The 27572-nt window shown below is 43.4% G+C and overlaps 1 protein-coding gene across 7 annotated transcripts in view; it reads right to left on the bottom strand.

Moving 5' to 3' along the window:
* LOC139913865 (myosin-10-like) overlaps nt 1–27572 on the bottom strand; it is a 62373-nt gene that overhangs the window by 14584 nt on the left and 20217 nt on the right. Inside the window, exons 3-17 of one of the 7 annotated variants that reach the window (XM_071902018.2) lie at nt 19565–19592; nt 16894–16996; nt 15874–15907; nt 15605–15618; nt 11844–11936; nt 10457–10520; nt 9767–9865; nt 9499–9642; nt 9259–9354; nt 8320–8438; nt 7795–7947; nt 7292–7465; nt 7010–7183; nt 4500–4614; nt 549–742 (exon numbers count right to left, since the gene is read on the bottom strand). In XM_071902018.2, coding sequence (XP_071758119.2) covers nt 549–742; nt 4500–4614; nt 7010–7183; nt 7292–7465; nt 7795–7947; nt 8320–8438; nt 9259–9354; nt 9499–9642; nt 9767–9865; nt 10457–10520; nt 11844–11936; nt 15605–15618; nt 15874–15907; nt 16894–16996; nt 19565–19592 — 1604 coding nt within the window. Of the gene's footprint in view, nt 1–548; nt 743–3737; nt 3801–4499; nt 4615–7009; nt 7184–7291; nt 7466–7794; nt 7948–8319; nt 8439–9258; nt 9355–9498; nt 9643–9766; nt 9866–10456; nt 10521–11843; nt 11957–12308; nt 12316–14962; nt 14983–15604; nt 15619–15873; nt 15908–16845; nt 16997–19564; nt 19593–27572 lie in introns of all 7 variants that reach the window. The other 6 variants (XM_071902014.2, XM_071902021.2, XM_071902017.2 and 3 more) reach the window with 6 other exon arrangements.

The raw sequence follows: 27572 nt of genomic DNA, 5'->3' as shown, positions 1-27572 counted from the left end.
CCTGGTTTCTAGGAATATTTTTACATCTTGTTTTTCACCTTGAATCTGTTTTTAAAAGTGCTTTATACATGCTAGACCTATATCTGGGTCTGAGGAACATCTGTGCCCTTGACAAACCCTGCAGTGTGCCTGTCCTCCTCCTTTAGCATACCACTGCTTGTTGTCGTCATTTGTGGTCACTGCTGAAACAAGTGCATCTCGTCAAAGCCCACCCCCAGAATACATTAGGCATCGCTTAACAATCCCACAGACCCCATAAATCTCCATTCTATTGTTTGACTTCTTGTACTCTTTCCAAGGTGTTGTTTATGGAGGCAGAAAGCCCAAGTCTTGCACTCTCTTTCTCTCTCTCTCTCTCTCTGTTTCTGACCCTGTTAGGAGACACTATGGCTTCTGTCACAGTTGTTTTTGTTTAGGAGGGCATCATGATATAGTAAATCTACAGTAACCTCTAGAAATGATAGTCGAGAAAGAAAACAGAAGTGACAGGTGGAGCAGTTCTGAGGTCAGCTGGTACTGAGGGCAAGTATGACCATCTTGCGACTCACCCTCTTCTCGTGGTTGGGGATGATGCAGCGGACAAAGTTGGGGTTGGTGTTCCTCAGTGTGGCCATCAGTTTGGACAGCTGCTCCTTGTACAGCTGGCCCACGGTACGGAACATGCCCTTCTTGGTCTTGTAGGCGGCGCCAAACGCCGTCTCGTTCATCCCCGCCACCTGGTCCAGACCCACAATCCGGTCAACTGGAGAGAGAGAGAGAGAGAGAGAGAGAGAGACAGAGAGAGAGAGAGAGAGAGAGAGACAGAGAGAGAGAGAGAGAGAGAGAGAGAGAGAGAGAGAGAGAGAGACAGAGAGAGAGGGAGAATAATATTAATGGAGGGATACAGAGGTAATTGATGTGACTGATATGATACTCACTGACAGCTATATGTATATGAGTACATCAAGGTAAGGTACATCAAGGTGGAAAAGAGCAAAGCCCACACAATGAGCTCCATTCATACATCTTTTATTGACATTTTAATCCAATTTGGATATTTTTCAGGAAGCATCGCCAATAAAAGGTGACTTGCTCTTTTCAAATTTTGTGACACTAGCATGAAGACAGATGATGATTGTCCCTGCTGATTTGACAACAGTCTTACCGAATGTGACCAGTGACCATCAGCTGATTTGGTTATATGGGCTAAACTGGTTTCTCTCTCCCAGCCCACTGCTGGACAACAAAGCCCTTTGTTCAGAAATGGTTTTAAACAAGGACTCTACCTGATCTGGCTCAAAGAACTCATTGCATTCAGTCCAATCAAGCAGCAGTGGGCTACAAAAAGCAACTAAGACAAGGCAGTGCCCCTTTAACATGTAACATACAGTACTGAAGTTGATTGTCAGGACAGGAGGGGCTGACAGTTTATTCCATAAGTGCATGAATCGCTGGCTTTAGTCTAGAACAGGAGCTGGAATGACAACAAAAACTAAACCTAGTAAATAACGATATGTATGATTTGTTTCATTCTGATTTATTTGTTCTCTATGAAAGACGGAGTGAATGAGTGTTTGTAATACTTACTAATTCAATACTAATTCATGTGTTATCCTCTAGGTGCAGATATGCATGTACATGAATATTTTAACATGTACACCTTTTTGCCAAATCAAACATCTAATCAAACATCCTGCTTTGTAGTTTTCATCAGTCTCTTTATGTGATTCCCTTCTGATCAGATGTCTTTGGAGCAAGTGATCCTTTAGTCAGCTTTCATTCCAAATACAGCAACAACAATAATCTTCTTATGGTTATACAGGCAAGCTAACGGCCCAATCAGTCAGTTTCCTTTTTAATACCAGATGGCAGATGCAGATGGCAGAATGTTATATTCAGTGTTCCCTGTGATACGTTTCCCTCTAGTCCAATCGTGTCTCCATTTTAGGACACAAAAAAATGATCCACTGGTCTAGAAAGTAAGTGTGTATATGCGTGTCAAAATGACTCCTTATATAGTTAAAGAACTAACGTATAACATATGATGAGTAATTACTCTGCCAGGCAAATATAAATATGTCCAATGGTGAAAAATGACACAATAGAAAAGTATAAATACTGATGGCAGAGGATGAGACTTACTGAGTTCTTCAACAAAACATGTCCTTCAATTTAAATAGGCCACTTTACAAAGGCATTCCATTATTAAAGGATAATTCCATCAAAATTGACATTTAGACTTTTTTTCTTTCCAGTTGTTTTATGAGTTTTGGCAAAGGAACATTCAAGATCAAAGAAAAAACAATCCGTTGACATCATCAAACTGCGTTGCCTCAGACTGTGGGAAAAGACAATGGAGAGTAACTTTCATATCTTTATTAAATATCTAGTCTATCTCAATTATGAAATTGAAGAAAAATAATTATATAATTATGGGAACCATCTCAGGCAATACAATTTTGGTGATGTACAATTGCACTGTATCACTAGGAGAGCTAATAAAAACTTGCAAAACAACTTTACTTTTTTTTTTACTTTTGCAGAATAACAACATCAATGGCAATTTTGGTGAAATTCCTCTTTAACTATTGAATGACTTCTGCTCAAGTCAAGAACACGATCCCAGTATGATATTCTCTGTTAAATCTGCAACTGGACGACAATACGGCGACACTACATCCTTCTGTTTACTTGTGTGTCCCCTCATCTTTTAATAAAAGAAGATTAATGACACAGAGTTGGATCAAATATCTGGCGCACAGGTTACCCAAATATTCCACCCTGGCCCCAGTTCATGTCAAACAGATTATAAATTCCAGCGCTAAGTAAGCAGGAGCTTAAATCAACTCTGGATCCAACAGTGGTCCTAAAAAATGCGCTGTTTGGAGGCTGCGGTGTCTATCCATCTCCCTGCTGTCAGCCCAGGCCCTCGGGGTCCAGCCTGTAGGTAAGTGCTATATGCTTTTAGAGGATGTAGACGTTGGGATGTCCTAAAATAGAGCCGCCTCAGTGGATTTATTCAAGACCTCCTCACTACTGCAATGTATATCGATGGTGTAGATAGTGAGTATTTGCCCTTTTTAGGTGTGGCAGCATCTCCCCTGGCCCACCTAAAGACTTTTGTTTGCATCAGTTTCAGTGGGGAAATGTGTACAATGGCCTAAAAGCTTCTTTAAAGACCTTTCCCACCCCACCAACCAAAAATTCTGGGGGACATAATGGGACAATATATATAATATACCAGATCAATAATTTTATTACTCTCTTTTTTTTTAAAATTTCCATTGCGTGGCAATATTTGGGGGGGTGTCTTTTTTTTCGGTATTTCATTTTATTTCTCTTAAATTCCATCAAATTTCTAGGTTATTAGTAATATCAATAGCCTAGAATAGCGATATTCAATATCACAGAAAATAATGCGATATTCATGAAGTATCACTATATTCAATAATATCGAATATAGGCCCAACTACACCTTATTCTTTGCATAAAAACAACAAGCAATGCCTTACCTGGCTTAATATTCAAGCAACAGGAAGTTGGCACATTAACCCTCCAAGAGCAGCATTAAGCCACCAGCATTGATGGAAGAATGAAAACTTTTAGTATCAGGAGTCTAGAGTACAAGGACAGAGCAGCCATGCAAAGCCAGAGGGGTGCAGAGTGCAGCCATGACGGGGCAGCGGACCACTGAGCCCCATGAGGGGGGGGGGGGGGGGGGGGGGGGTTACATTAGAGTGAGTGTTGTTATCATTCACCTGGAGCTTCATGGAGCCCAGACACATTGTCATAGAAAGAGGCTCTCTGAAACGTCTGAATGTCTACAGCCACAGAGACAGAGACACAGAAAGAGAAGAGAAGAAGAAACAGCCTCAGAATAACTTTTTTTAGGGCATGCAGACAGAGAAACACACACACACTCACACACACACACACATCACACTCCCACAAACTTTCACAAGCACTGGTTAAATGTACACTGCATAAAAAGAAAAAGAGGAGTTAACAGTGGAATATTCCATGCACATTACCAAAGCATTACTATTATTGCAGGCTAGCATTGGGTTATCATAGCTGATCATTAATAAGAAGAAAGATTAGTCCAGGAAGAGTTACACAATCCACTTGGCCTGTCTGTAATTCTATCAAAATAAATGAATGTCAAATTACAAAAAAAAAAAAAATTCAGCGACTGTGGCTTTTATTTCATCTCTTCAAAACATAAACAATGTGTGTTCACTGGAGGGAAAAATATGAGCAATTAATTAGTCATTCAGCTATTAGGGAAAGGTCTTCTGGCTCTGGTTTATCTCCGTGACGCTCGGTGTTTTGACTGGCAACACTCATCCCACATTAGAGAAACCATGAAGCAGATTGTTGGATGAGATTCAGACATGAGGTCTGATAGATGAGAGAAGGTACTTCCACTTCTGCATCAAAATGGAGATTCACTGACTTGTAATGCTCTTAGCAAAACTTTTTTGTAAAATCCTGCAGTGCTGATGTGTTCAGAGACTCACCGTCTTTCCAGAGCTCAGCCACAAACTTGTCGGCCGACTGGTGCAGCAGCGTGGCCACGTTGTCATTCAGGGGGTCCATGTTCTTCATCAGCCACTCATCAGCCTTGTAGTCCACCTGAGGAGATACAAGACAGCGTTTCCTCAGCATTCATTCAGCCACTGTGCAACCAAATGTTAGAATTTAGCTCAATTTCCCTCAAAAACCTCTCAGAAGTATAGGCCCAGTGTTTAGAAATTGTGCTTTCATCATAATAAATTATAGAACTGAGAATAATTTTAATGTGGCAACCTGCACTACAACCAAAACAGGCGCAGATGGGGAACTAAAACCAAAAATTACCATTCCGCCTCTGCTGCACTTGGTTACCGAGGAAACACTGCAAGATTTACTTGCATCTTGGTGGATCCTAGTGGATTGAATTTGAACTCACAGCATCATATCAAATATCATCATGACCTTTGCTATATGTATGCTGTATGTATGACACCCGGGTCTCTATACTGTGTGATGGCACAGAAATGCTTTCAAAAATACCCTGACGAAGGGTCAGCTGAGGTGAAACGCACCTGTATGTAGTTTTATCATTTTTTTACATTTTTCCATGTGATTTAAAGGCTTTTAAATGCAATACAGAGTGCCTCAGAACCCTTTTTTGGAATTGGAAAAGTAAGGGAAACAATTTCCAAAAGTTTTGTGGCCAAATTTAGTTGAACATAATCCACCAAGCACCTGTTCACCTTTTTCTGACACGGACGCTACACCAAGTAGCCTTCCCAACTTGTTATTTTTTCTGCTTTCAAAACACACTTTCAAAAGATTGTCTTTCAGTGTCTGAGGTAAAGGGTCCTGGTCTGTTCCTCCACCTGTTTGCAACAGTCGGTCTGGTACTCCTTCAGTGACGGCCAGATCTGGGTCTAATAGTATTTCCAAATATCTACTTACTGTACTGTAGCGTGTTGATGGGATTAGTCTCTGTGAAATGATTATGAATTTCATCTTGCGCTTGTCAAACATCTCACACTGTATGCAGAGCAGTGGATTAGTGTATAAACGAACAGGTAATTGGCACGGGGTCAGCAACCTAAGATATGAAGGCTAATATCTCCATATGGGTTCCATCAGAGTCCCGGAAAGGAAAACTCACAATGTTTGCACTTATTTTCCACTTCAATATCACTCTGTCATGCAAGATTTATTTGATTAAGTTCAAATTTAACGCTGGCTCCAGTACTGAATACTGGATACATTTTAATATCTGGCTGAATGTGTGGTTTTAACCTGTTTGTCATGATAAGGTTCAGGTGCGGGTCTCAGGTTAGGTATGGCTGACTGATGTGGTCTACTCTTCTGTGTGTGTGTGTGTGTGTGTGTGTGTGCGCATGTGTGTGTGTGTCCATATACATGTGCAAGAAAGAGAGAAAGAGACAGGTAAATCTAATTAAACCATCATTTGAAGGATGATATTAGCTTTCAGAGTTTTCTCTGGAATGCTCTGGAGTATCGTCTCCTCTACAGATGGCAAACCACCGCACGAAGGTGAAAGTTGAAAACCTCCGTTATGTAACCGCCGGGCAGCATGGAGTAAATCTCACACCAATGCGAACCAGATGTGGGTTTCCTACAGCAGCGGTAAGACAACCGGGCTATTGTGTTGAGGCAATGACCTGGTTAACTACGCTTTCAGAGGAGCTACAGCCAAGGAAGGCTGCAAAACACAGGACAGGACAGACTTGTTGCATAAAGAAAACACAGAGAACATGGAAGGATGTGAGGCCATTAAGGGGACATGAGTAGCAGTAATGGTTTTTAAAGAAAAAATGAATGAAAAGACGTGACCTAGTGAGGCAACAAGGGTCTGGTCCTGTGGAAGAGACCCAAAAACTAGAAACCTGTGGCTCAGGTTCAATATGGGAAAAGTGAAAAGAGCAGTTGCAGTGATTCCAAAATTTTTTTTTATCTCTTCCTAACAATTTTTTTGGCCTACTTTCTATTTTCTGTCCTCTAGTGCTGACACAATTGTTGGTTAATCGATTGACAGAAAATTAATCAATTATAATTTTGATAATTAATCTTTTAAATCATTTATCTAGTAATAATACCAAACACTTGCTGGCTTCACAAATGTAAAGATTTACTTGCTTTTCTCTGTTTCATATCATTTTAAAATGAACACTTTGGGGGTTTTTTGGCTGCTGGTCAGTAAGCAATTTTAAGAATCACTTTGAGCTCTGGTAACTTGTGATGGGCATTTGCCATTATTTTGGACATTTTATAGACTAAATGATTAATTGATTGATTGAAAAAATAATCAATAATGAAAATAATCATTAGTTGCAGCCCTCCTGTCTTCCAGGAGAAGTAGTATACTTACACACATTCAAAACGAGCTGGCTGGTTGATAACACCCATGCTAGGAATCCATGGCAACCACAGAGCTAGCATGCCCAGGAGTATGGGAGTATGGGAGTATTGAGAATGGAGGACAGCTTAATAGGCCTGGAGAACATACCCGCCCTGCATAGTGGATGATGCAGAAGTCGGCTTTGTCCTTGAGCTGGCGTGGCTTCTGGAACTTGGCGTGCGTTCCCTGCTCCTGCAGCACCTTGTCTACGAAGGTCTTGTCTGTGGCCTTGGGGAACCAGCACTCCTCATCCAGCAGAGCGAGGATACCCGGAGGGTTGGTCTGCAGCCACAGGTGCAGAGAGAGGACAGATTTTGTTACACATGAACGTACACACACACACACACACACACACACACACACACACACACACACACAAAAGACACTGACCGGCCTCTCGATGAGGTCGATGCAGGGCTGCAGGTCGAGACCGAAGTCGATGAAGCTCCACTCGATGCCCTCCCTCTGGTACTCCTCCTGCTCCAGGATGAACATGGTGTGGTTGAAGAGCTGCTGCAGCTTCTCATTGGTGTAGTTGATACACAGCTGCTCAAAGGAGTTCAGCTGGAAGGAGAGAGAAACACAGGTTGATGAAACCCAGCAATGATTTTATTTTAGATTTTGACTAGTTATGGTTGAATGTTTTCCCTGTAAATTAGATTTTTTTCATGAGGGGTCTGCTCACAAGTTGTTTTTTTTGTAAAACTATGTAGATCAATTCATCTGTTGTTTATATTATCTAATTTTCTGTGATTTTAACTGCACAAATTGATCAAACTAATAGAAAATCAAATGATCAGACAAGCCTCACTCGGGTTACGTTTTATCCATGTGTGAAGAAAACAAACATTTTATTTTTCTGTTTGTTAGTGTTTAAGCAACACAATCAGCACCTCAAAGATCTCAAAGCCAGCTATATCCAGGATGCCGATGAAGGAGGCCCCCTGGCGCTTGGTCCTGTCCAGAGCCTTGTTGATGCGGTGCACCAGCCAGCGGAACAGACGCTCGTATGTCGCCTTAGCCAGGGCCTCGATGGCAAAGTCCGCCTTGGGAGAAACAGAGTACAAAGAACCAGGGAGAATGCCCATGAGAGACAGAATGAATAATAGATAGCGCTGTGGGCCATATGGCCGCATGAGCACAAATATGAGAATATAAACAACGTTGCTGCAGTGTTGTGTGTGTTACAGATCTAAACCATGGGCTACAGTTAAGAAAAAACAAAACCCTGATAATCTATACATATTCTTGTAACCCACTGACCCATGTGTTGAATTTGTGGACTACATCAGGAAGATAAAACATTAAAAAAATCAAATGAAATTGTCTTTTTTTCAGGTTTGATGTGTTTTTCATTCATTTCACACCTGCAAAAATAAACCTGGAATGCAGTCGTCATCCAGCTTTGACAGTCTTACCTGTTCTTTGGTCTGAGCCTTCTGGACATAGTCTCGTCCCACTTTGATCCTGGGGGAGAGGATGGCTCGAGTGAACTCCATCACATTCATCCCTAGCAGGTGGCACAGCTTCTGGGCCGCTGAGAGAGGGAGGAAGGCGGGGGGGTGTAACTCATTGTGTAATATAAATTCAGACGTCACACCAGTTCATATATGTAACATAAAGCATAATAAAACCCAGGGGTTGTATTTATACAGATGCTCAGAATGGGAGCGCTGATCTAAGCTCGCTGCTCAGTTAATGATAATCTAAACATTACAATGATTTATAGGAGCAAAACTAGTCCAGGATCAGCACTAGTTTTAGTTTTATATGCCCTTATTAGAAAATTCTGCAAACAACACAGCCTAACTCTGTTTCAACAATCCAGGATATATGATGCTCCAGATATATGAGTGCTCCAGATCCTGGCTGGGTTGGGACCCCAAAATGGGTCAAGGGCTTTTTCAGGTGGGTTCTCACAACAGTCTGATATGCACAGGCTTCAAAACACTAGACATTTTGCACAGGTGATATGACTGCTGCTTTTACATTTTGAACATGGTTCTTTTTCACTACAACTTCTAATGTATTGTGTACAGATGGACATTATATGTTTTATGTTTTATGTGCTTTAGATATGTGGGTAATGGATTGCTGTCATTTTTTCTTATGCATCTATTCTTGTTGTTTTTTACCTGACTGCACAATAAATTTCCCAACTGGGACAATAAAGATTGATTAACACTGATTGATTGACAGTAGCAATATGTTTTCATGAGTCTGGGCCCAGGACAGGAGGCTAAATTTCTCTTTAAGGACACATTTATAGTATAATCGTAGTATAGTCCACACTCCACACACATAAGGAGGTGTGTTTTCTGTTCATGGGGGTTTGGGTGTGGGTTGGGTGTTTATACCTGTGTTCTCAGGCATGGAGGCCTGATCAGTGTTCCTCTCCTTCTTAAAGACAATGTTCCCGAACTGCAACACTGCAGAAACCACCTTCAACATGCCTGCCATGGCAAGGACAGCAGAGTTATGGGAAGAAAGGAGGAGAGAGATTGGGAAAGTGAGTGACAGAGAGAGAAAGAAGGGTGTGTACGTGTGTGTCCATGTGATCAAATGTATATTCGGGCTCATCTGTCACTTCCACTCACAGACGATCTCCTCGTGGGAGAAGCTCATGATGTGCATGGCCTCCATGGTCTCCTGGAAGTTGTCCTTGTCCTGCTGGCCAGGGATGGGAATGTTACCGTTGGACAGGAAACGGTAGCTGTTGAAGCCTTCGAGAAGCAGGTCGGCTGCAGGAGGAGAGGGTCGGCACAGAGAGAGGAGAGAGAGAATGAATTAGAAGTGAACTAGAGAGAGAGAGATTAACTGGCCAATGCTGATTAGTGATTACGGCAGTAGTGGACAGACTCTCACTTCGGAGATGCTCTCCAGCTCCTGCCAGCAGCTGGTAGAAGATGTGGAAGGTCCTCTCATCTTTGGCCTGTCTGATGGCCCTCGACTTCTCCAGAAGGTCTGAGAGCAGAAGTTAAGGACTGACCATCTTTAAATAATTTTACTACTTCTGATGTAGAGGGGGAAAAAAGACTGCTTCATTTTGCCACTCACTAACAAAGTTTTATTGGAGCATGAAACTGCTTTTTGTCTTTTCCTCAGCAACTACCATTTTAAGACAAGAATTCTCATAAAGTACAACAGCCAAGCAATCTTGTTGAAATGCTAAATGTTAGAGGAACTCAAGGAATCATGGGGGAATCAATTCTTCACTGTTCTCACAAGCAGTGCAACAAAGGCAATTCATCCCATGCAGCCTGATCCATTATTCTGCTCACCAGGCATAAATAAACATGAAGAAATATGAAGAATGACTATGAATACACGGTTCTGTGAGAGCGCCATGCCTTGTAGCTCAGTCTGGCGAGTATGCAGAACAGGAATTGCATTCTTGTGGTCCGGCGTAAACCCTGGAGAGGCTTACGGCCCAACCGCCGCTCTCTAAGTTCGGCTCTCAACTCAGTGCGTCCCCTATCTTTTAGCTCCTTCCCTCGTCTTGGAAACGGTCCTTCCTCATTCCATTCCTTCAGGCTGTCCCGATAATGAGGATACAGGTTTCAATGTTGGCCCCAACTATGTAGCCTGTGACGTCAAAGTTGATTCTGATGAATTTCCCCTGCAGAAAACATGATACATGATACCGTTAAAACATATAATGACATATAATTGGCTTAGTTCGGGTGATTCTTTCATGGTGTGTTGGAAGGGATGTCATAGAGTGACCGATTTCACAGGTAGATCCAAAGGTTAGTCAACTATCTGTTTCACTGCAGACAGATATGCAGTGGAGAACAAAATGACTATATTAGGAAAAGCCAGGTTACAGGTCAGAAGGTATCCCAGGCATGTCTGTGGTTTCCTGAGAATGTATATATATGTATGTGTGTATATGTGTGTCCATCTATCTATTTACAGCGGTCTTCATTATTTTACTTCTCGTCTGGGACAGCCAGTGCTTCATGTGGCCTGTGAATCATATTTGGTGGATCTTGGCCACATGGTTAACTCATTCACACAAACAAAAATGATTAGAAGGAGAATTGTTCTAATTACTGGAACTAATCACTGGATGACCTTCAGAGAAAACGCTCACATTTAGAGAACAAGCAGAGGAAGCACTGCATCGGTCCAGTTTGTAAGAGTTATGCGCAACGGAACAAATGACCAAATGACAGAGGACAAATATGCTAAACTGTAAAAAAGAAAAAACTCACAAGAAATGACCAAAGACCTTCTTTCGCAAGTAAAAAATATTTAAACCCATTATTAATCTGCATGGCAAGAATGAAATTCATGGGTTTGAAAATCAGGATAATTTAAAGGCAGTGGAGTCCGCTCAAGACAAATGGAAAAATTGCATGACAGGATAAAAATTTGAGTTTTCTCAAGCATATCCAGCTGCTTTAAAATTGATTTTCTCAGTTAGTTTTATTCCTGGCATGCTGATTTAATAACAGATTCGTAATATTTTCCAATGATGACTGAGTACCTTGGGACTTCTCTTTTTTGGAAATTTTATGATTTGTACCCTTAAGTGTTTACTTGATGTTTTAATTGATCACATGGATCTGAACTCCCTCATGACTACATGCTATGCACCTTAGTCCACAGTAACTGCAGATCTCTTGTATCCATCACCTAGATAAACCTGACAATTCCTCCAGACTTAATATATGGTAGAACTACAGAAGGCCAATATCTCCGACTACAGCTGCTTCACATGAGGAAATACTGTTATCTTTACAAGTGGAGAATAGAAGTGAATGTTTTGGATGTTTTCAAGTTTGGATAATGTACATTTCCCTGTATACGTCTTGTAATGCAAACGTAAACTGCACTGATAATTGGTGTGCGGTCGAGGCAAATCTCAGTCCCTCCTAAACACTATCTCTATGTTTAAAGAAAGACGCTGATCATTTAAACAGCGGAGGGAACTCACGAAGCGAGACGAGTTGTCGTTCTTCACCGTCTTGGCGTTGCCAAAGGACTCGAGGATGGGGTTGGCCTGTAGGAGCTGGCGTTCCAGCTCACCCTGCGGGGGAAGACAGAGAGCTGAGAGGCAGCTGCGTATCAAACAGCACTCCTACCTGGTACCGAGCAATGAATCTTTCATCACTTATGACTGACGTTTTTTTCTGCGTCTGCCAAAACATACACAAGCTGGCAAGGCAAAATCAATTCTCTATGACAGAGCAGAGAGGGAAGAAGGTAGCCAAGTCAATCTGCTAAACTAATCATGCAGACAGACGGCGGTTTATCGTGGTTCTGTTGGCTTTACTTTAGTCGGCTGCAGCGTAATGTGATTTTTGTCAAGGGCACTCGACAAGCTATGGGGCCAAGACAACCAAACAGTTTGACAGAGCTTGTGAAGCCACAAAGGCGGTATAGTGAGTGTGTTCTCTACATATGCCCTATAGTAAGCGCTTCATTTGGGTTGATGAGTGAGAACCGGCTGCCCGCCTGCACATTCCTATGGCTGTGATGATACACCCTGCACTTCCGGAAGAGTCTACCGCTCTGACCGTAATGGTGGCTGCTGCCCAAATCTCAAATCCTGGGTAAGCTGACGAGCGGTTGGGACATTCCATAGGGCCTGTGAAACCTCCCAGTCCCCTACACACACACACACACACACACACACACACACACACACACAACCATCTCTATCCAGGGCACGGGCAGCACAGAAATAGCTCCTAGTGCCGCTGCCACCACCCATCCACCATCCCGCCTTGATTTGACTCCAGGATACTCCACTGCTCTCTGAGTGTCCACAGGGGGCACGGTTCGTTTTTTTTTCTTTTCTTTTTTTTTTTTCTGAGCTGCTGGCTGTGCTGAAGCTCTGGGGCAGCCGGGCCTGGCCAGCAGAAGAAATATGGGACAGGCCTCAGCCCTACATAGATGTGCTGTTAAAGAGGAGGGAAGGCTGGAAAGGAGAGAGAGATGGCAAGGCCGAAAAAGAGAGATTGAGAGAGAGAGAGATGCTGAAGGAGTGCAGCCCTGAATGACAATCCACATCCAAGATCCAAACTATTAACTACATCCCATAACTAATCTTTAAAGCATAACATAGCAAGCCATTTCCAATCTGGACCCTGTTTCCCCATCTTTTTCCATCACACCAAGTGATTCTGACTGAAATCTAGTCAATCGCTTCACTATAGAGCTACTTCAGTGTTGTTTGCCCCGGTGCGCTCACTTTGTAATGAGACAATTGAGACAATAATGAATTGAATATTCAGCTTATCCATGACCTGACAACTTCCACTATTGATTTTGCACTATTTTATACAGCGACGCATGCAGACAGGCAGCCGGCCAGCAAGTAACCAAGAAAGTGCTAAAGCATCAAAATTGTACAGGAAAGGCATGATTTTAGATTATTTTTATTTACATCTTTTTACTGACATGTCTCATTGCAGAGTGAACAATTAATGTGCTGAAAAATATATGCTTTAGGTGTTTTCTGGGTTGATTTTTGTAGTGTCCATTAACTCGTTATTGACGGTATTGAAGAGCCGCTTGAAGCAGCTGATGAGATTATGGTCAGAATCGATTGGTTTGATGGAAGAAGATGTGAAAATACGGTCCAGGTCAAAAATGGCTGGAGTTATGCTTTAAAACCAGTGTTTTAGAAGCATGCACCTACACCCCTGTATATCCTGTACATAACTTACATAATACGGTACACTCTGGACTACAACCCTATGGACTTAAAGGTCAATTTATATAACATTGTACATTCTAGATTGTGACTACAGAGGTCAAGCTCTGGTTTAAATAGCTCCAACGTCTCTCTGCAGTAAGAAGTCATTTCCAGAGGAGTGAGACTGAGGAAAGGGCTTTCTGGCTGACAAGGCTGGACTTGGGAGTTGGAGGTCCACAGTACAATGTTTTCCCCTCACTGGCAAGAGTTGGAAATACGATCACATGCATACCTGTACAACAACAACACACCAAAGTATTAAAAACAATGTGGTCCTTCGTGGAAAACACATTATATATTGGACCTCAGATGATCGGGTGACATGGAGGCTTTGGCTTCTCTCTACTCTCCCCCTCTGTCTGCCTGTGTCAGTGGGTGAATGGAGGAGAGCTCCAGTCAAACCCGTGTCCCCTAGCAGAGGAAGGGAGTCGGGAACTATCACTAACACTGTATAGTAATGCACCAACATTATCTTGTTCTTCCTCTGTCTCTGAATATCCTAACTCTCCCAAACTCTCCCCATCTCTCACCTTTTCCCCCTTATCTCACCCTCAGAATAACACAGGATAACGCAGAAACCAATGCACATATCTCTGCACAACTGCAGAATAAACACGCATTCCTATTTGTCTTTCTCCCCAAGAGAAAAATGAAAGTCTGGACCCCTTCTGATCTGCTTCTACTTCTTCTCCTCCTCCACTTCATCTCCCCCTAAAACTCCTCTCCTCCTCCTCCTCTTCCCCTCTATCTATCTCCCCCTCTGCATTCCTCTGGCCGGCGCTCACAGGCCGCCCGTAATGCGATGCAGAGGGAGAACAGTGCTAAGGAGGTCAGCGTGGATGGTGTATTCTGGCACAGGAGCGCAGGTGCTGAGTTGCAGCCACACACACACACCGCTACCGCGTATTAAACAAGCATTCGACTCGGGCTATGAGCGGCAGTTTATGCTGTAGACTATATGTTTCATCTAAGACTCGGTCTAAGTATTCGATCCGCACGAGGACACAGAAACATCAGGTATTGGTTTAGAGGGGGAAGAAAAATAGCTGCCGGATAAATCAAGCAGTGAAGAGGCGAGGCTAGTAAATATCAAGTTTTATAGAGAGCGCAGCAAACAGATTGAGTTGGGGGGAATGTTGTAATGTTAGATGGTTGTATAGGGGAGCAGTCGATCATAAATCATACAACTATCATAAAAGATAGTTGAAATATTCAGCACAGTCCCAGCTGACGTTCAACCATGTTACTCATCTATGTTATTCGTACATCTGGGAGAAAATGGAGTGGATTCAAATCTTACAATCCAGGATGAGGACAGAACTACAGCCTCCACAGACCACATCAATAACCACACACACCCCCCCTGTGTCTGCTTATTGACTGGGCAGCAAAAGCCACACACAGACTGAAGGACACAGTTGGAGTTGGTTGTTATCATCATATCAGTATAGCCAAGGTCATAGAATAGCCAAAGCCATGAATGAATATTAATAGAAAAAACTCTTGAAACTACACGCATGCATCAGCTGTCTATCAGCATGGGACAAATGGAAAGCATGCATGAATGAAAGGTTTGATCAACTGCCATCATCTTTCAATCTCTAATATCTCCATTTCATACCTGGGCTAGATGTAACCAGTAGGCAATACATTATAATATTATGTAAGTGCTGTATCAGCTGCTATTAATCACATATTCACTTCACTAAAAGGTGAAAAAATGGAAGTTGACATCAAATATGAGGACAGATGTTTATGTGTCTGCAGTCTGATTTCACACTGATTTCACATTCCATGCACTCCTCCTAAACACCATGCAAATTCAAAATGGGAACGACATGGCAAACAAACACAGACAGTCCATGCAGGGTCAGTTAATGCTCTGCTAGCACTGAATACAAACAGCTGTTGTGTTTTAATAAAGAATAATGATCTATTTGTTTGCACTCGACTGGTGCATATGTTTCTAACAAACCATTGGCAATTTCCTGCACTTTTAGCAATAAACCTGAACCAACTGATAAAACAAAGTGTTTTATTATCATGCGCCTGCTGGTTCAATAGCAGATTCACTCAGTACCAAATAATCATATGAGAAGACTGAGCCAGCACAAACAAATGCCTCATGAAGTAAGCTGAGATTAGTCTATCAACATCATTATGGCAGCAGTGGAGATTTAGAAGTGGAGAGAAGGGCATGCACATGCACACGAATATCAAGCCTGGGCACACATTTCTTTTCTTGAGAAAGCGGGAGATACACTTGCCTGTAGCTTGAATGCTTTGGGAGATTCGGGCTGTTTGTTACGGATAAACAAATGCAAGTGTTAAAAACCTGAAGCGCTTATGTCAGACACAAGCCACAAGCAGTAGAAGACCAGTAAACATTTAGCCCAGCATTAGAATGGCACTGGGTGACATGGAGCAGGAGCAGTGACCATTCAGGTTACAGTAACACTGATCAGGTTAGCTCCGAGGATTAATACACGGCTGCGTGTTTGCAATAGTATCAGCTGATTATCAACATTAAGCTAGGCATTTAAGATTTATACAATGATGAGATGCTGAGCTAATAAACAGTTCTGGTACCAAGGAAGACATTCAATTTCTCATTAAAGGTGAGAAGAAATGGAGAAATGGATCATTGAACAAGGGGTAGTTTACATGGAATGTGTTTTGGAGGAGGAGAGGAGAGAAGAGGAGAGGAGAGAAGAGGAGAGGAGAGAAGAGGAGAGGAAAGGAGAGGAGAGGAGAGAAGAGGAGAGGAGAGGAGAGGAGAGGAGAGGAGAGGAGAGGAGGGGAGAGGAGGGGGGAGGAGAGGAGGGGAGAGGAGAGGAGAGGAGAGGAGGGGGGAGGAGAGGAGAGGAGAGGAGGGGGGAGGAGAGGAGAGGAGAGGAGAGGAGATGAGAGGAGGGGAGAGGAGAGGAGAGGAGAGGAGGGGAGAGGAGAGGAGATGAGAGGAGGGGAGAGGAGAGGAGAGGAGAGGAGAGGAGGGGGGAGGAGAGGAGAGGAGAGGAGAGGAGAGGAGGGGAGAGGAGAGGAGAGGAGAGGAGAGGAGAGGAGAGGAGGGGGGAGGAGAGGAGAGGAGAGGAGAGGAGGAGAGAGGAGGGGAGAGGAGAGGAGAGGAGAGGAGGGGGGAGGAGAGGAGAGGAGAGGAGAGGAGAGAAGAGGAGGGGAGAGGAGAGGAGAGGAGAGGAGGGGAGAGGAGAGGAGAGGAGAAGAGGGGAGAGGAAACAAGCAGGCTTGACCAAGGCTGGAAAAATGTAGGCAGTGGGGCACTCACAGGAATGTTGTGGTCTTTGCGTCCTTTGTGTGAGGAGGCAACGTGGGCCAGGTACTGGATGACCTTCTTGGTGTTCTCCGTCTTGCCAGCGCCTGACTCACCTCTGGAGACGAAGGGAGATAGACGGCACCGATATACACAGACAGAGGGAGCGAGAGAGTGAGTGAGTGAAGAATGACACTTTCTAATCTACGCCCAACAAGGCCTGGTAAAAGTCCCTCTGTTTCTGCTATGCTCATCACTTCCCACAAATAATTACGCAACCCTTTGTTTGCAATCATAAATTACAAGCCAGCATTTCAGGAAACTTTGCACAGAACAGTCACAGCAAAATCATAAACACTATAAAACCCTAACCAAAATAGCTCTTACACATCATTATGGCACTCGAGAGTGCTCTGCCGAACCTCAAGGGAACAATGGACAGAGGGAAGCAGAGGAAGAGAGAGAGGGAGAAGGATTCAGAGAGAGGGAGAGCAAGCGAGCATCAGTGTATCTGTTGTTTGTTTTCCAAATCCATCCGTCCGTCTGTCAGTCTCTTTTACTGGAGGACCCTGTGGTTTGGCGGGCAGGTCTCCAAAGTTTCCAGGCTCTGCTTCTGGGGCCGTCTCTAATGATAGCTGTGTTCAGGCAGAGCCATCCACAGCTCCCACAGTCAGGTCCCAGAACCCAGAAAACCCGGGGCCAACCCAGAAACCAGGCCAGCAGCGCTACAGCCAGCTACATACCGGTGGCTTTAGTCTAGCTGGCTATTAGCTCCGCTGCACATAGAACGCTGCTGTTTTAGAGCTCGATGGGCGCGTCCTCGCACACACACTCGATACAGGCTGAGCGATATAGGTCAAGTCAGATACACTCGGCCGAGTTTAGCCTGATGTCTTCATGGTTCTATAGGAGCGGGGGAATAGAGCAGGGGAACGTTTCTCATGGGAAATGAGCGTTCGCTAAGTTCGTCACATCTTACGGACAAGGTGTGAACATGTGGGGTCAGTTCGGTCTCTATCTCTCTCCACCTGTCTCACCTCCTCTGTTGACCACAACATGTCTCTCTCTCATGTCAGGAGGTCTGCTGTATGATCCTTAACTCTGAAGTGAGAGATTCTACAAGTTCATACTCTCACAGGCCGCTCCCTGTTCTGTTCTGTTCTGTTCTCAGACTATTGGCATAAACAATACATACATGATGCATACATAATGGCTAATTTGCAGCGGTGTGTTTCTTTGTGCTCTCACTGACAGCACAATGTCATGAGCAGAAAATCAATACAGTATACAATACATCAATACATTACAGTATTGATGATGATGATGATGATGATGATGATGATGATTTCTTTTCAGTGTTTCTCCAGGATTCTTTAGGCTTGTTATGTCTTTTCAACATGCTATTTTGTGTCTTGTGCTTTGTTTTGTTTCCTTGTGATTCATTTTGTTTGCATACTGTATTGCATTATTTTGTTCTGTGAATGATTGTTGGTTAGTTAGATCTAGGTAGGCTCATTCTCTGTAAAGCCCTTTGAGACATGCTTTGTGATAAAGGGCTGTACAAATAAACTTGACTTGAAAAGAATAGCCTTTTAAACAGTACTGGACCATGTGACACTACAGCTCTCCATTGGAAACCAATATAAATGAATGCCTTTATAATGAGGAGGCAGCTTCTCTCAAAAGGGTGACCAACCCCACTTACAGAAGTAGAGGAAACGTTGCTAAATCCGTGTCACTGCAACCAACAGGGGGCGTAGTTTCCAGAATGCAGGGCAGATTATGCAACAGCTCTATTCACTGGCAATGGCAAACCCAGCCATTGAAAGAGAGTGGCACTTAATTACTCTCTGCCATGAAGGACGTAGGCAGGGCACCAAACCGCACTTATAACTCCCTCAGTACTGGGTAAAGCTGCCGCAAAGCCCAGCTTCCACAAAAAGCTTTCTGAAACCAGTCTTTAAGTAAAACACGGCAGGGTGATGGGATATGGCCAACTGACTCTTAGTGGGAGAAATATGAGGGGAGAGGGGAAATAACAGCCTACCTCAGAGTGAGGGTTGTGACAAAGTAACCGGAAAACCAGAGAGAGAGAGGCTTAGTCTTCATAAAGTGTTGATAGAATTCATAATGAACTCTAAATACTTATTAAATGACTTTGACTCGTCTTCACTGTAAGGGACATTTCAACAACAACAAAAAAACCCTCAAGGACAAAAACAGAGACCCTGCCTGTATATAAAGGGGACCTCTATTAAGGCAGAGACAGATAATCATCCCGGGACAGTTTCATTTTCCAGCCCATCAAGCTGCTTTATCACCTGAACCAGCTTAAAGAGAACACAGTGGCCGTGTGTATCGACAGAGAGATGACCTCAATGGAGAGGAGAGGAGAGGAGAGGAGAGAAGAGGAGAGGAGATGGAGAGGAGAGGGGAGGAGAGGGAGAGGAGAGGAGAGGAGAGGAGAGGAGAGGCAAACGTGTGGTGTATTGGGAAGGGTCAACATTAGGGCAAATAAAGGTCTGTACCTATGGTGGTAACATGAAACAGATTAAATATTTGGTCTACTAATGACTTCTACTGTGTCCAGTCATGCTGCCTATAGTGCAAAGTTAAGAGTCGACCTCAGCAAAAGAATGGAGAGAATTAAAAAGGATGGGTGAAAGAGGTGCAGTGAAGTACTCACGTGCAAAGGATTGATTGGTCCTCACGATCTGTCAAGAGAAAACAGAAAAACAGAGTCAGCACCTTTCCCTCCTCTCCCACCAGGCTTTACCCTTCATTACAAGAACAATAATTAAACAGGGGGGGCTTTCAAGGTCCACAACACACTGCAGTACAACACAGCTGCATCTGTTTGGCTGGCATGCAAATACTAGAGTGTGTTGAGCAAGACTGTACGCTAGGATCACTTCTAAATGAGTATGACTGATATTGGTCTGCCTGTCAGTAACCAGAAACACTGACACACTGCTCTATAAACACTACAGTCACATCAATTGAGTGTGTGGTGGAGAGTATGATTTACAGCCTAGTCTCCCAGTTCCCAGACTGCCTTGCAAAGCAAAGCCATGCTGTGTTATGGCCGTATACCAACACACAAAGTCCATACACCTTTCATCACAGAGGAATTTAGACCGAGCTCCAGATGACCAGATTAGCTATGCCCACTGAAGCGAGTGACCTCTCACCTCTGAAGATCCTGCTGCGCACTACAAAGAACTACAAAGACCAGAATCCAGAGGGAGCTGACCTGTTTATCAGCCAAGAGAAACTCTGGGCTGCTCTCACTTTATCACAATCAGAGCATGTCCTAATTTTATATCCCCACTGGTAAACAGCATCTATGTCACATAATTCTTTCACAGTCAGAGAGGATCGGTCGTTGAAGTCTGTACATTTGGCAGGTTTCACTTCCCCACACTGCCAGGCAAAGCGTTCTTAGGCTCAATCCAACTCATAAGAGAAAAGAATGAGGCTCAGCAGGCAATAAAGGATATTAGTGTGTGTGTGTGTGTGTGTGTGTGCCTTGTGTTCTTAGGAACTTTTGCCACATTCTTTCCTTCTGCCAGTGGTGGTAATAAGTCCTTCCCAAACCACATTTGAGGTAGAGTGGAACAGAGAACATCTCAGCAGTATGTTCAGATACACAGACACAGACTGTCGTTCCAATCCCACCCCGTCTCTTAGCCAAGGACCTCAAGTAAAACCTAATGGAGTCTGACCTGAATGAAATACAGTATGAAGCTTGGGCCTACTTAACTGAAAAACATGAATTTGATATAATTGATAATGGAAATAGTGTAGATTCCCAACAAAACCACATCTCACCTCTCTCTGCAACACAATATTCTGTTGAGGGCAACTGCTGCCATCACTTCTATCCTTCAACTCACCTTCTACCCTCCACCCTCACCCAACTACAAACGCCAAACCACAAAACTGCTCACTACACTCACTTTTTCCATATCTAGATAAACGAGCACTTTAAGTAATGCATCATGGATGGATACAATCCATCAAATCAAGGTAGCTATCGGTCAAAATATCAAATGGAGTCATCTGATCCAAAACCTGTCAGTGCACTTGGTTTAGAGTGTTTTTATGTAATATATTTACTGTTTACTGCGACTGAAGCCCACAGCCATGACTTAACATTGCAAAACTGCTTGCATGTGCGCAATGTAAAGTATGAGGCATGAGATCACATGTCTCTTTAGTGGATAGGTGCCATAGTTGAAATGACACAAGTCACAAGTGTCAACATCAAGGGGCAGAGGCCTAAAACATCTGAGGTGAGCGAGTGTGTGTGTGTGTGTGTGTGTGTATGTGTGTGTGTGTGTCCGGTGTGCGGGAATAGGTTCTGTTCTTTGAGTTGAGGTGGAAACTTTGTGTCATATGAGAAAGAAAACACATTACCAGACCCTCGCTGCCACACCAGTATCTGGTTTCCATCTACCACTTCATTGAGGAGATATTTCATCGCTTGATTATGGCATGAAATCCTCTGAGTCAATACAGTGGGTTTAATAGCATGAACAAAGTGATAGTAGGTCTAACTGCATTGAGAGGTTGTAACGTATGCAAATGCGCACAGCATACATGTGCACATACACACACAATTTTCCTAAGGAAAGGAAAGTGAAATTGTGTCATTGCAGCTGAGTCCCTGCTGTCCTTCAGTAGTTGTGCACATTCCTGTGGCAGGAAGTCAGGAGATGTTTCATTTCCTGGCTGAGACAACATCTAGAAACACCTCCACATTCCTTAACTTAATAAAACTGAAAGGAATGGGCCCACCCCATGCACAATGTACACACACACATACACACACACTACATCCACCATTACAACCCTGTGCCCCATCTGAATCCTCTCCAAATGACTGCGTCTCCCAACCATGTGTTCTGCATCATCCTCACAACTCGAGGCTGCACCAGTGAGGGGATGGGAGCAGAGACTATAGTTAGACATATTACACTGTGTCTGTCTGGGTTTGGAGACATAAAGAGACTAGGCTGAGGATTACAGGGGAAGCCAAGTTCAGCGGGCCCTTATGTCCAAAGCAGAAATTGACATAATTCTCTTCAAACGTTTAAATCTCCTGCGTGGTTTTTCTTTGTGCTGTGTTTCCCTGACATCTGAATAAAGCTAGTTCAGAATAAAGACCTATGATTGGCCTGTGTGTCCAACAGAGAATAGTAGGGGTCTACAGTCTCATCCACTGTGTGTGTATGAGGAGTTGAGATGTGGGCCTTGCCTTCTGCAGCATGACAAATCATCCAGACGGGCCGAAATTTCCCCCCTGCAACCCATGAACTCACACCTTGTTCATGTGGGTCAGTTTTCACAGAGGGCCCGCTGCTGTAGACAGTCTTTAAGGTGTCATCTTTCAACGCAGAAATGACCTTTTGTTCTAGCGCTGCAGTGTGAACTGCCCTCAGGCGTCAAGAGGTTGTGACAAATGAGCGCGTGCATGGGTGTGTGTGTGTGTGTGTGTGTGTGTGTGCGTGCGGAGAGCTGATGTAATTGACAAGGTGCTTTCTTTTCTCCTTCCAGCGAGCATCTGTTTTTTCCTCGTCAGAAAATGATGAATGCATGCGCAGCAGACAAGCTTTACACACTCATGCACAAACAAACACACACACACACACGCACAAACACACACGTACACACTAGTGTTGGATGAGAGTAATGTAACAGTGGGGATGATGGATGAGCTGCTTACTATGACTGGCCTGGTTTCCCTTGATGATGAGGCAGCTTTCAAACTCAGGTCAAAGTTTGATTACTCTTCCTCCGTGTGTGTGTGTGTGTGTGTGTGTCCATGTGTGTGCGTGTGTGTGTATTTCACTACAGCAACCGTCTACATAAACCCGACGCTTATCAGATCCACCTAATGTTGATTTTCACAAGACCTTGTACCTCTGATCCCTCCGGGCTGAAGCACGTAACCTAACATGATTGTGAACCCAAACATGCTCACAACACACCAAACAGCCTCTGAGCAACATGATGTCAGCTTTGCCCCATGACATCACTGACCTCCTCATGTTCCTCAAATTAGCACCTGATTGTAATTTCCAGTGTGGCTGTGTCACAGATGACTGCAGATGCAGTTTACTGCTATCACAGCTTGAAAAGATTAATTCCAAAAATGGGATATCCACCGTTTGAAATATATGACACCTTATCTACACTGTAATCAATGGCATGAAAGACTTAATACAAAAGCATTTGAGAAGATATAATCATCTGTAATTTTGATATAATTAGCTATGAACACGAGGTAACTATTGTTTAAAATATTTCAGAATGAAATGCTTCTTTTGCTATTTAAAGAAATAATTGGTGACATTTTAATATAAATAAATGTCCATTTTGCTAGTCTCTATCACCAATTTATACAACACAATAATCATTCAACCTCATGAAATTTTTTACATTTGCAACAACAGTTTGTTTGGAATAAACAGAAGAAGAACTGGGTAGTTAGCATAAGCAGCAATAGCCACCAGGCTGAACAGACAAAGATAGGATATGAAGAGAAACTCAAACTCAAAGAAAATTGTAAGAAAAAGCCAACTCATTTCTGGGAACTGCGGTGGAAAAACATGACAGCAATGAGAGCTTTTCAACAATCTTTCAGAGCAATTTTACAGAGACCCCTATACATGCCTGAGTCTATCTTTATAATAAACAGTGATCTCATGGTCAGTGTGTGAGATAAAGTTGACCTCAGCAGCAGCTGATTGATGCTATCATCGAAATGAAATGACAGGCTGGCTTTTCTGCCTGAAGGACTTGATGGACTTGTGGAGGTGAGGAGGTTGGAGTGTGTGTGTGAGACGGATAGAGGAGAGTGACAGTGTGTGTGTGTGTGTGTGTGTGTGTGTGTGTGTGTGTGTGTGTGTGACTCATCTGTCTGTATAGAAGTGACTGACATCTAGGTCACCAGCCAGTCCTGACTGACGGGAAGGGAATGGCAGAGGAATGTCATGACGTTTGTACAAGCAGACGCAAAGGTCAGCACACACACACACACACACACACACACACACACAGACACACACACATTAGACCTTCATTCTCTGTTCATCAGACCTCTATTTCCACTACTTATCTGTGCTGCCCTCTTTATACATTTTCACTTGACCTCACACTCGTCTGTCTGCATCCATCTCCTCCACATCTGACCTTTCAGCCCTTTCCCTCTTCTTATCTGGCATCCCACGGCTGCCACTTTTTCATTCTCCTGTAAGGCCAGACGAAATGAGGTGGATATTGACTTCACTTGCCAGAACCTGAGGGCAGTTTTGTAAAAGGCGGACACCTGAGGATCCATCAAAGGGAACAGGCAGAGTGATATCAAGACAAGTGCGGCTGCTCTGTAAGGCACATCACAGCCAGGATTCCCTATCATACAGTACAATACAATCCTCCTTTATTCATATGTGCAGTACACCTTCAGCTGTTGGAATATTACACTTTTGTCTCCAAAAAAATGGCAGTTTTAGGCCTGATATAGCTCCTATTCCCTAATTGGTACATTTTCCCATCTCATGATGTTTGACTGTTTGGTAATAAAAAAGTAGGTATTTTCCTTATCTAATAACCAAACTGTCCCATATTTTAATTGCTTAACAAGACCATGCCTCTCTCTCTCTCTCTCTCTCTCTCTCTCTCTCTCTCTCTCTTAAAACTGGGATTTGCTTAGTTTTTTTCTTGTTTTGAATTGAATTTTGTGTCCTCTTGCTGTAATGCTGCTAAGCACTTTGTGGTGGATCTGTTGTGCAAAAACCACTTTCTAAATCTCCTGACCTGACTTGCTCTGTTTGAGTGGGAGAGGGAGCGAGTGCATCCATCTGGTCCACGCTGCCACCCTGGCCCTCTCCTGTCCTTGGCAGCTGCTGCTTCCTAGATCACCACGGCAACTAACTGCCTGGTCATATTTACCCAGGATGCCATGCTGACTGGGCGTAGGTGGACTGACCAAACCGAACACGTTCTTCCCTTCCAATGGCTCATTACCGCCTTACTAAATCTTTTCTCTCTGTGTTTCCCTCTCTCCCTGTTGCTCTCGTTTCCCTTTTACTCTCCATGGGTGGCACACAGCCAGAATATTACTCAGGCCGTTAAGGAGTAAAGAGTGGGACCTTATTTTGGACGGAATCTCTTTTCCACACCGACAGACGTGCTTAATTCGATCACCTCATCAGAAGTTCCAGCTTAAGCTGTTATTTCCTCCCAATCAACTCACAGCCAATCATTTAGGCAATGTAAATGGAAGATGGAAGAGATCAAGTTAGTCCATTCATTCATCAAGTTTTAGGCTGGAGCACAGCTCAGTCTCTGTTTGAATACAAGCTGAGTACGAATCTGTCTGACAGCACAGGAAAAGGCAGCTTCCAGTCCAATCAATATTTGTGCGGTGCCATGCCACAGTTCACTGAAGGGTGAAATGCATCACTTCTGATCCATGTTCAAGAAGGAGAGCAGGCAGCTCAAAAAAGATTGTTTTCAATTGATGTCACAGCATCCACTTCCAGCCATTCTGCAGCAGCCATTTGTGGGTCACATCTAGTATGCGTGACTTTTTTTTCCCAATGTTCTCCTGAAATGAAAATGTAGGAGCATAGCATGATCTGTGAAAAAAGAATCCCTACCTTGAAATTGCTCATGTGCTCATTTTCTTTTTCTAGGTATCTAGGTAGCATGGATTTATTTTGCGGGAGCACAACAGGCTGCTAAAATGGCAACACTGGAAACCTGGTGAGCCATTTCGGAATGCAAAACGGCTCGAATGAAAGGAATCCATCTGAATAGAGTAATAAAACTTTTGTTCGGTGGTATTAATAGAGCAAAAAGATTGTTAGCATGCCCTTGGCCCGCACATCAATATCTCCTATTGAGTGTATATCATGCTACGAAGGAAGAAATGGAAAGGGTAAAGAACTTTGGATCATTTGGAGGACCTCCTTCAACCACATTGTAAGGGTGAAGCTATCAATCTTATTCTATTTTTGTCCTGTACACACACACACACCCACACACACACAAACACACACACGGAGTCTGGCAGTAGCCGTCCTGTAGGGAAAAATGAGGAATGAATTAACCAAAATGAGGTAATGATATGTACTTTGTGCACTGGAATTAATCAAAACGAGGGCATGAGGTCTATCTCGTGGGCACGCAGTACCAATACCCTTGTCACACACACACACACACACACTCCCATGGTAGGAGACGGGCCAGTCTTGCACGGCGGGGTTCCCTTTGCCACTAATAATTTATCCCCCACAAGGATTAAACAACCCCTCATTCCTCACATACCAGAGCGTTCTCCGTCTCCCTCCCCGTCCACAAAGACCTCGATCGTTACCATAACCCCCTATTATCGACCTCATTTAACCTTGTGCAGCCTCAACCCCCCTCTCCTGATGCACAATAACTCATACATGCAATCTAGACTGATCGACCCCCCTTCTCCACAGGGTCTCGCCCCAAAGTTCCCGGTTCTGTATAACTGCACTTATTGTCAGAGTGAACTTTATAGCCTTCTGTCAATATTATGTTTTGGACTCTCCCTTTGCACTGTATGGAAGGTGCTGTTGTCCTTGTATCATGTGTCAGGATGTGCTTTGTCACTGTAGAAGTTGTCAATATGTCTCTGCACCAATGCCACCAACACTAATTCCTGTGCATGTACAGTACTTGGCAAATACAGTATTCTAATACAAGTGTTTGTCTTCTCAAAGTACCTCATGTCTACCCCACTGCTCATTTAACATCCTACTTCCTTAACCTATGGGTCAAAATGGGTTACAGTATGACAAGAGCGTCAATGAGCCAGAGTCCCAGGGGGGAACTAAATTTCTTATTTGGGTTCCAGGGCTGAAAAGGTTTAAGGATCCCAAACCGCAACCGCAAACACTCTCCGCACCCCCAAAACCAGCGCTGAAACCAAACCTCGGTTTTCCAAACGTTTCTTAGCACCAGGATCGTAATCAGGTCCATTTATTGTCAATGACCCACGGTGATCTCCGTGCTAAAGATGCTGCTGCGAAACCAGACCAGATCTGGGTCAATGTCACTGCAATTCAAGGCCAATTCAAACCCACAAATTCTACTCCTATTACAAACTGTTGTTCATTCAAACAGATAGCACTAAATTTCATACTTTAGATATGAAGATTTAAATAGAACAAAAGCTGCTATATGTTCAGTATAGCAGTATATACCGGTATATATAATGTTCAGTGTACAATATGTAAAGATTTAAATCCAACATACAAGCATTGTTTTTCAGCTAATCATCATAAATACTTTGATAATATTGTTTTGTTTTGATATTTTTGGCAAACATAACTAAGATGAAAATTTGATACTAGCCCAAGCCTCTCCCTTATTCCTCCCTATGCAGACTTGAATATGTATGGAGCAACCCACTGATCACCTCATGCTCCAACACACATTTTGCCAATTCAAGGAAAGAAAATACTGCCTTCATTTGAAGCCCTTCAGGAATCTGCAGCTTGAGAAACAGAGGTATGAAAAACGGATGCTGGCTGGAATGAAAACACAATCTTTAGCCTTATGGGACCCCCTTGAAACAGCCTCACCACTCACCAAGTGGATGTAACACATTTTTCCACATTGCTCCTCAAGCTCTCACAATTAGCTTCATAAAA

This window comes from Centroberyx gerrardi, chromosome 7 (genome assembly GCF_048128805.1).
Source record: "Centroberyx gerrardi isolate f3 chromosome 7, fCenGer3.hap1.cur.20231027, whole genome shotgun sequence".
In the NCBI taxonomy this organism is placed as follows: Eukaryota; Metazoa; Chordata; class Actinopteri; order Beryciformes; family Berycidae; genus Centroberyx; species Centroberyx gerrardi.
The sequence above is the reverse complement of the archived record's forward strand: the minus strand, read 5'-3'. Positions and strand labels throughout refer to the sequence as shown.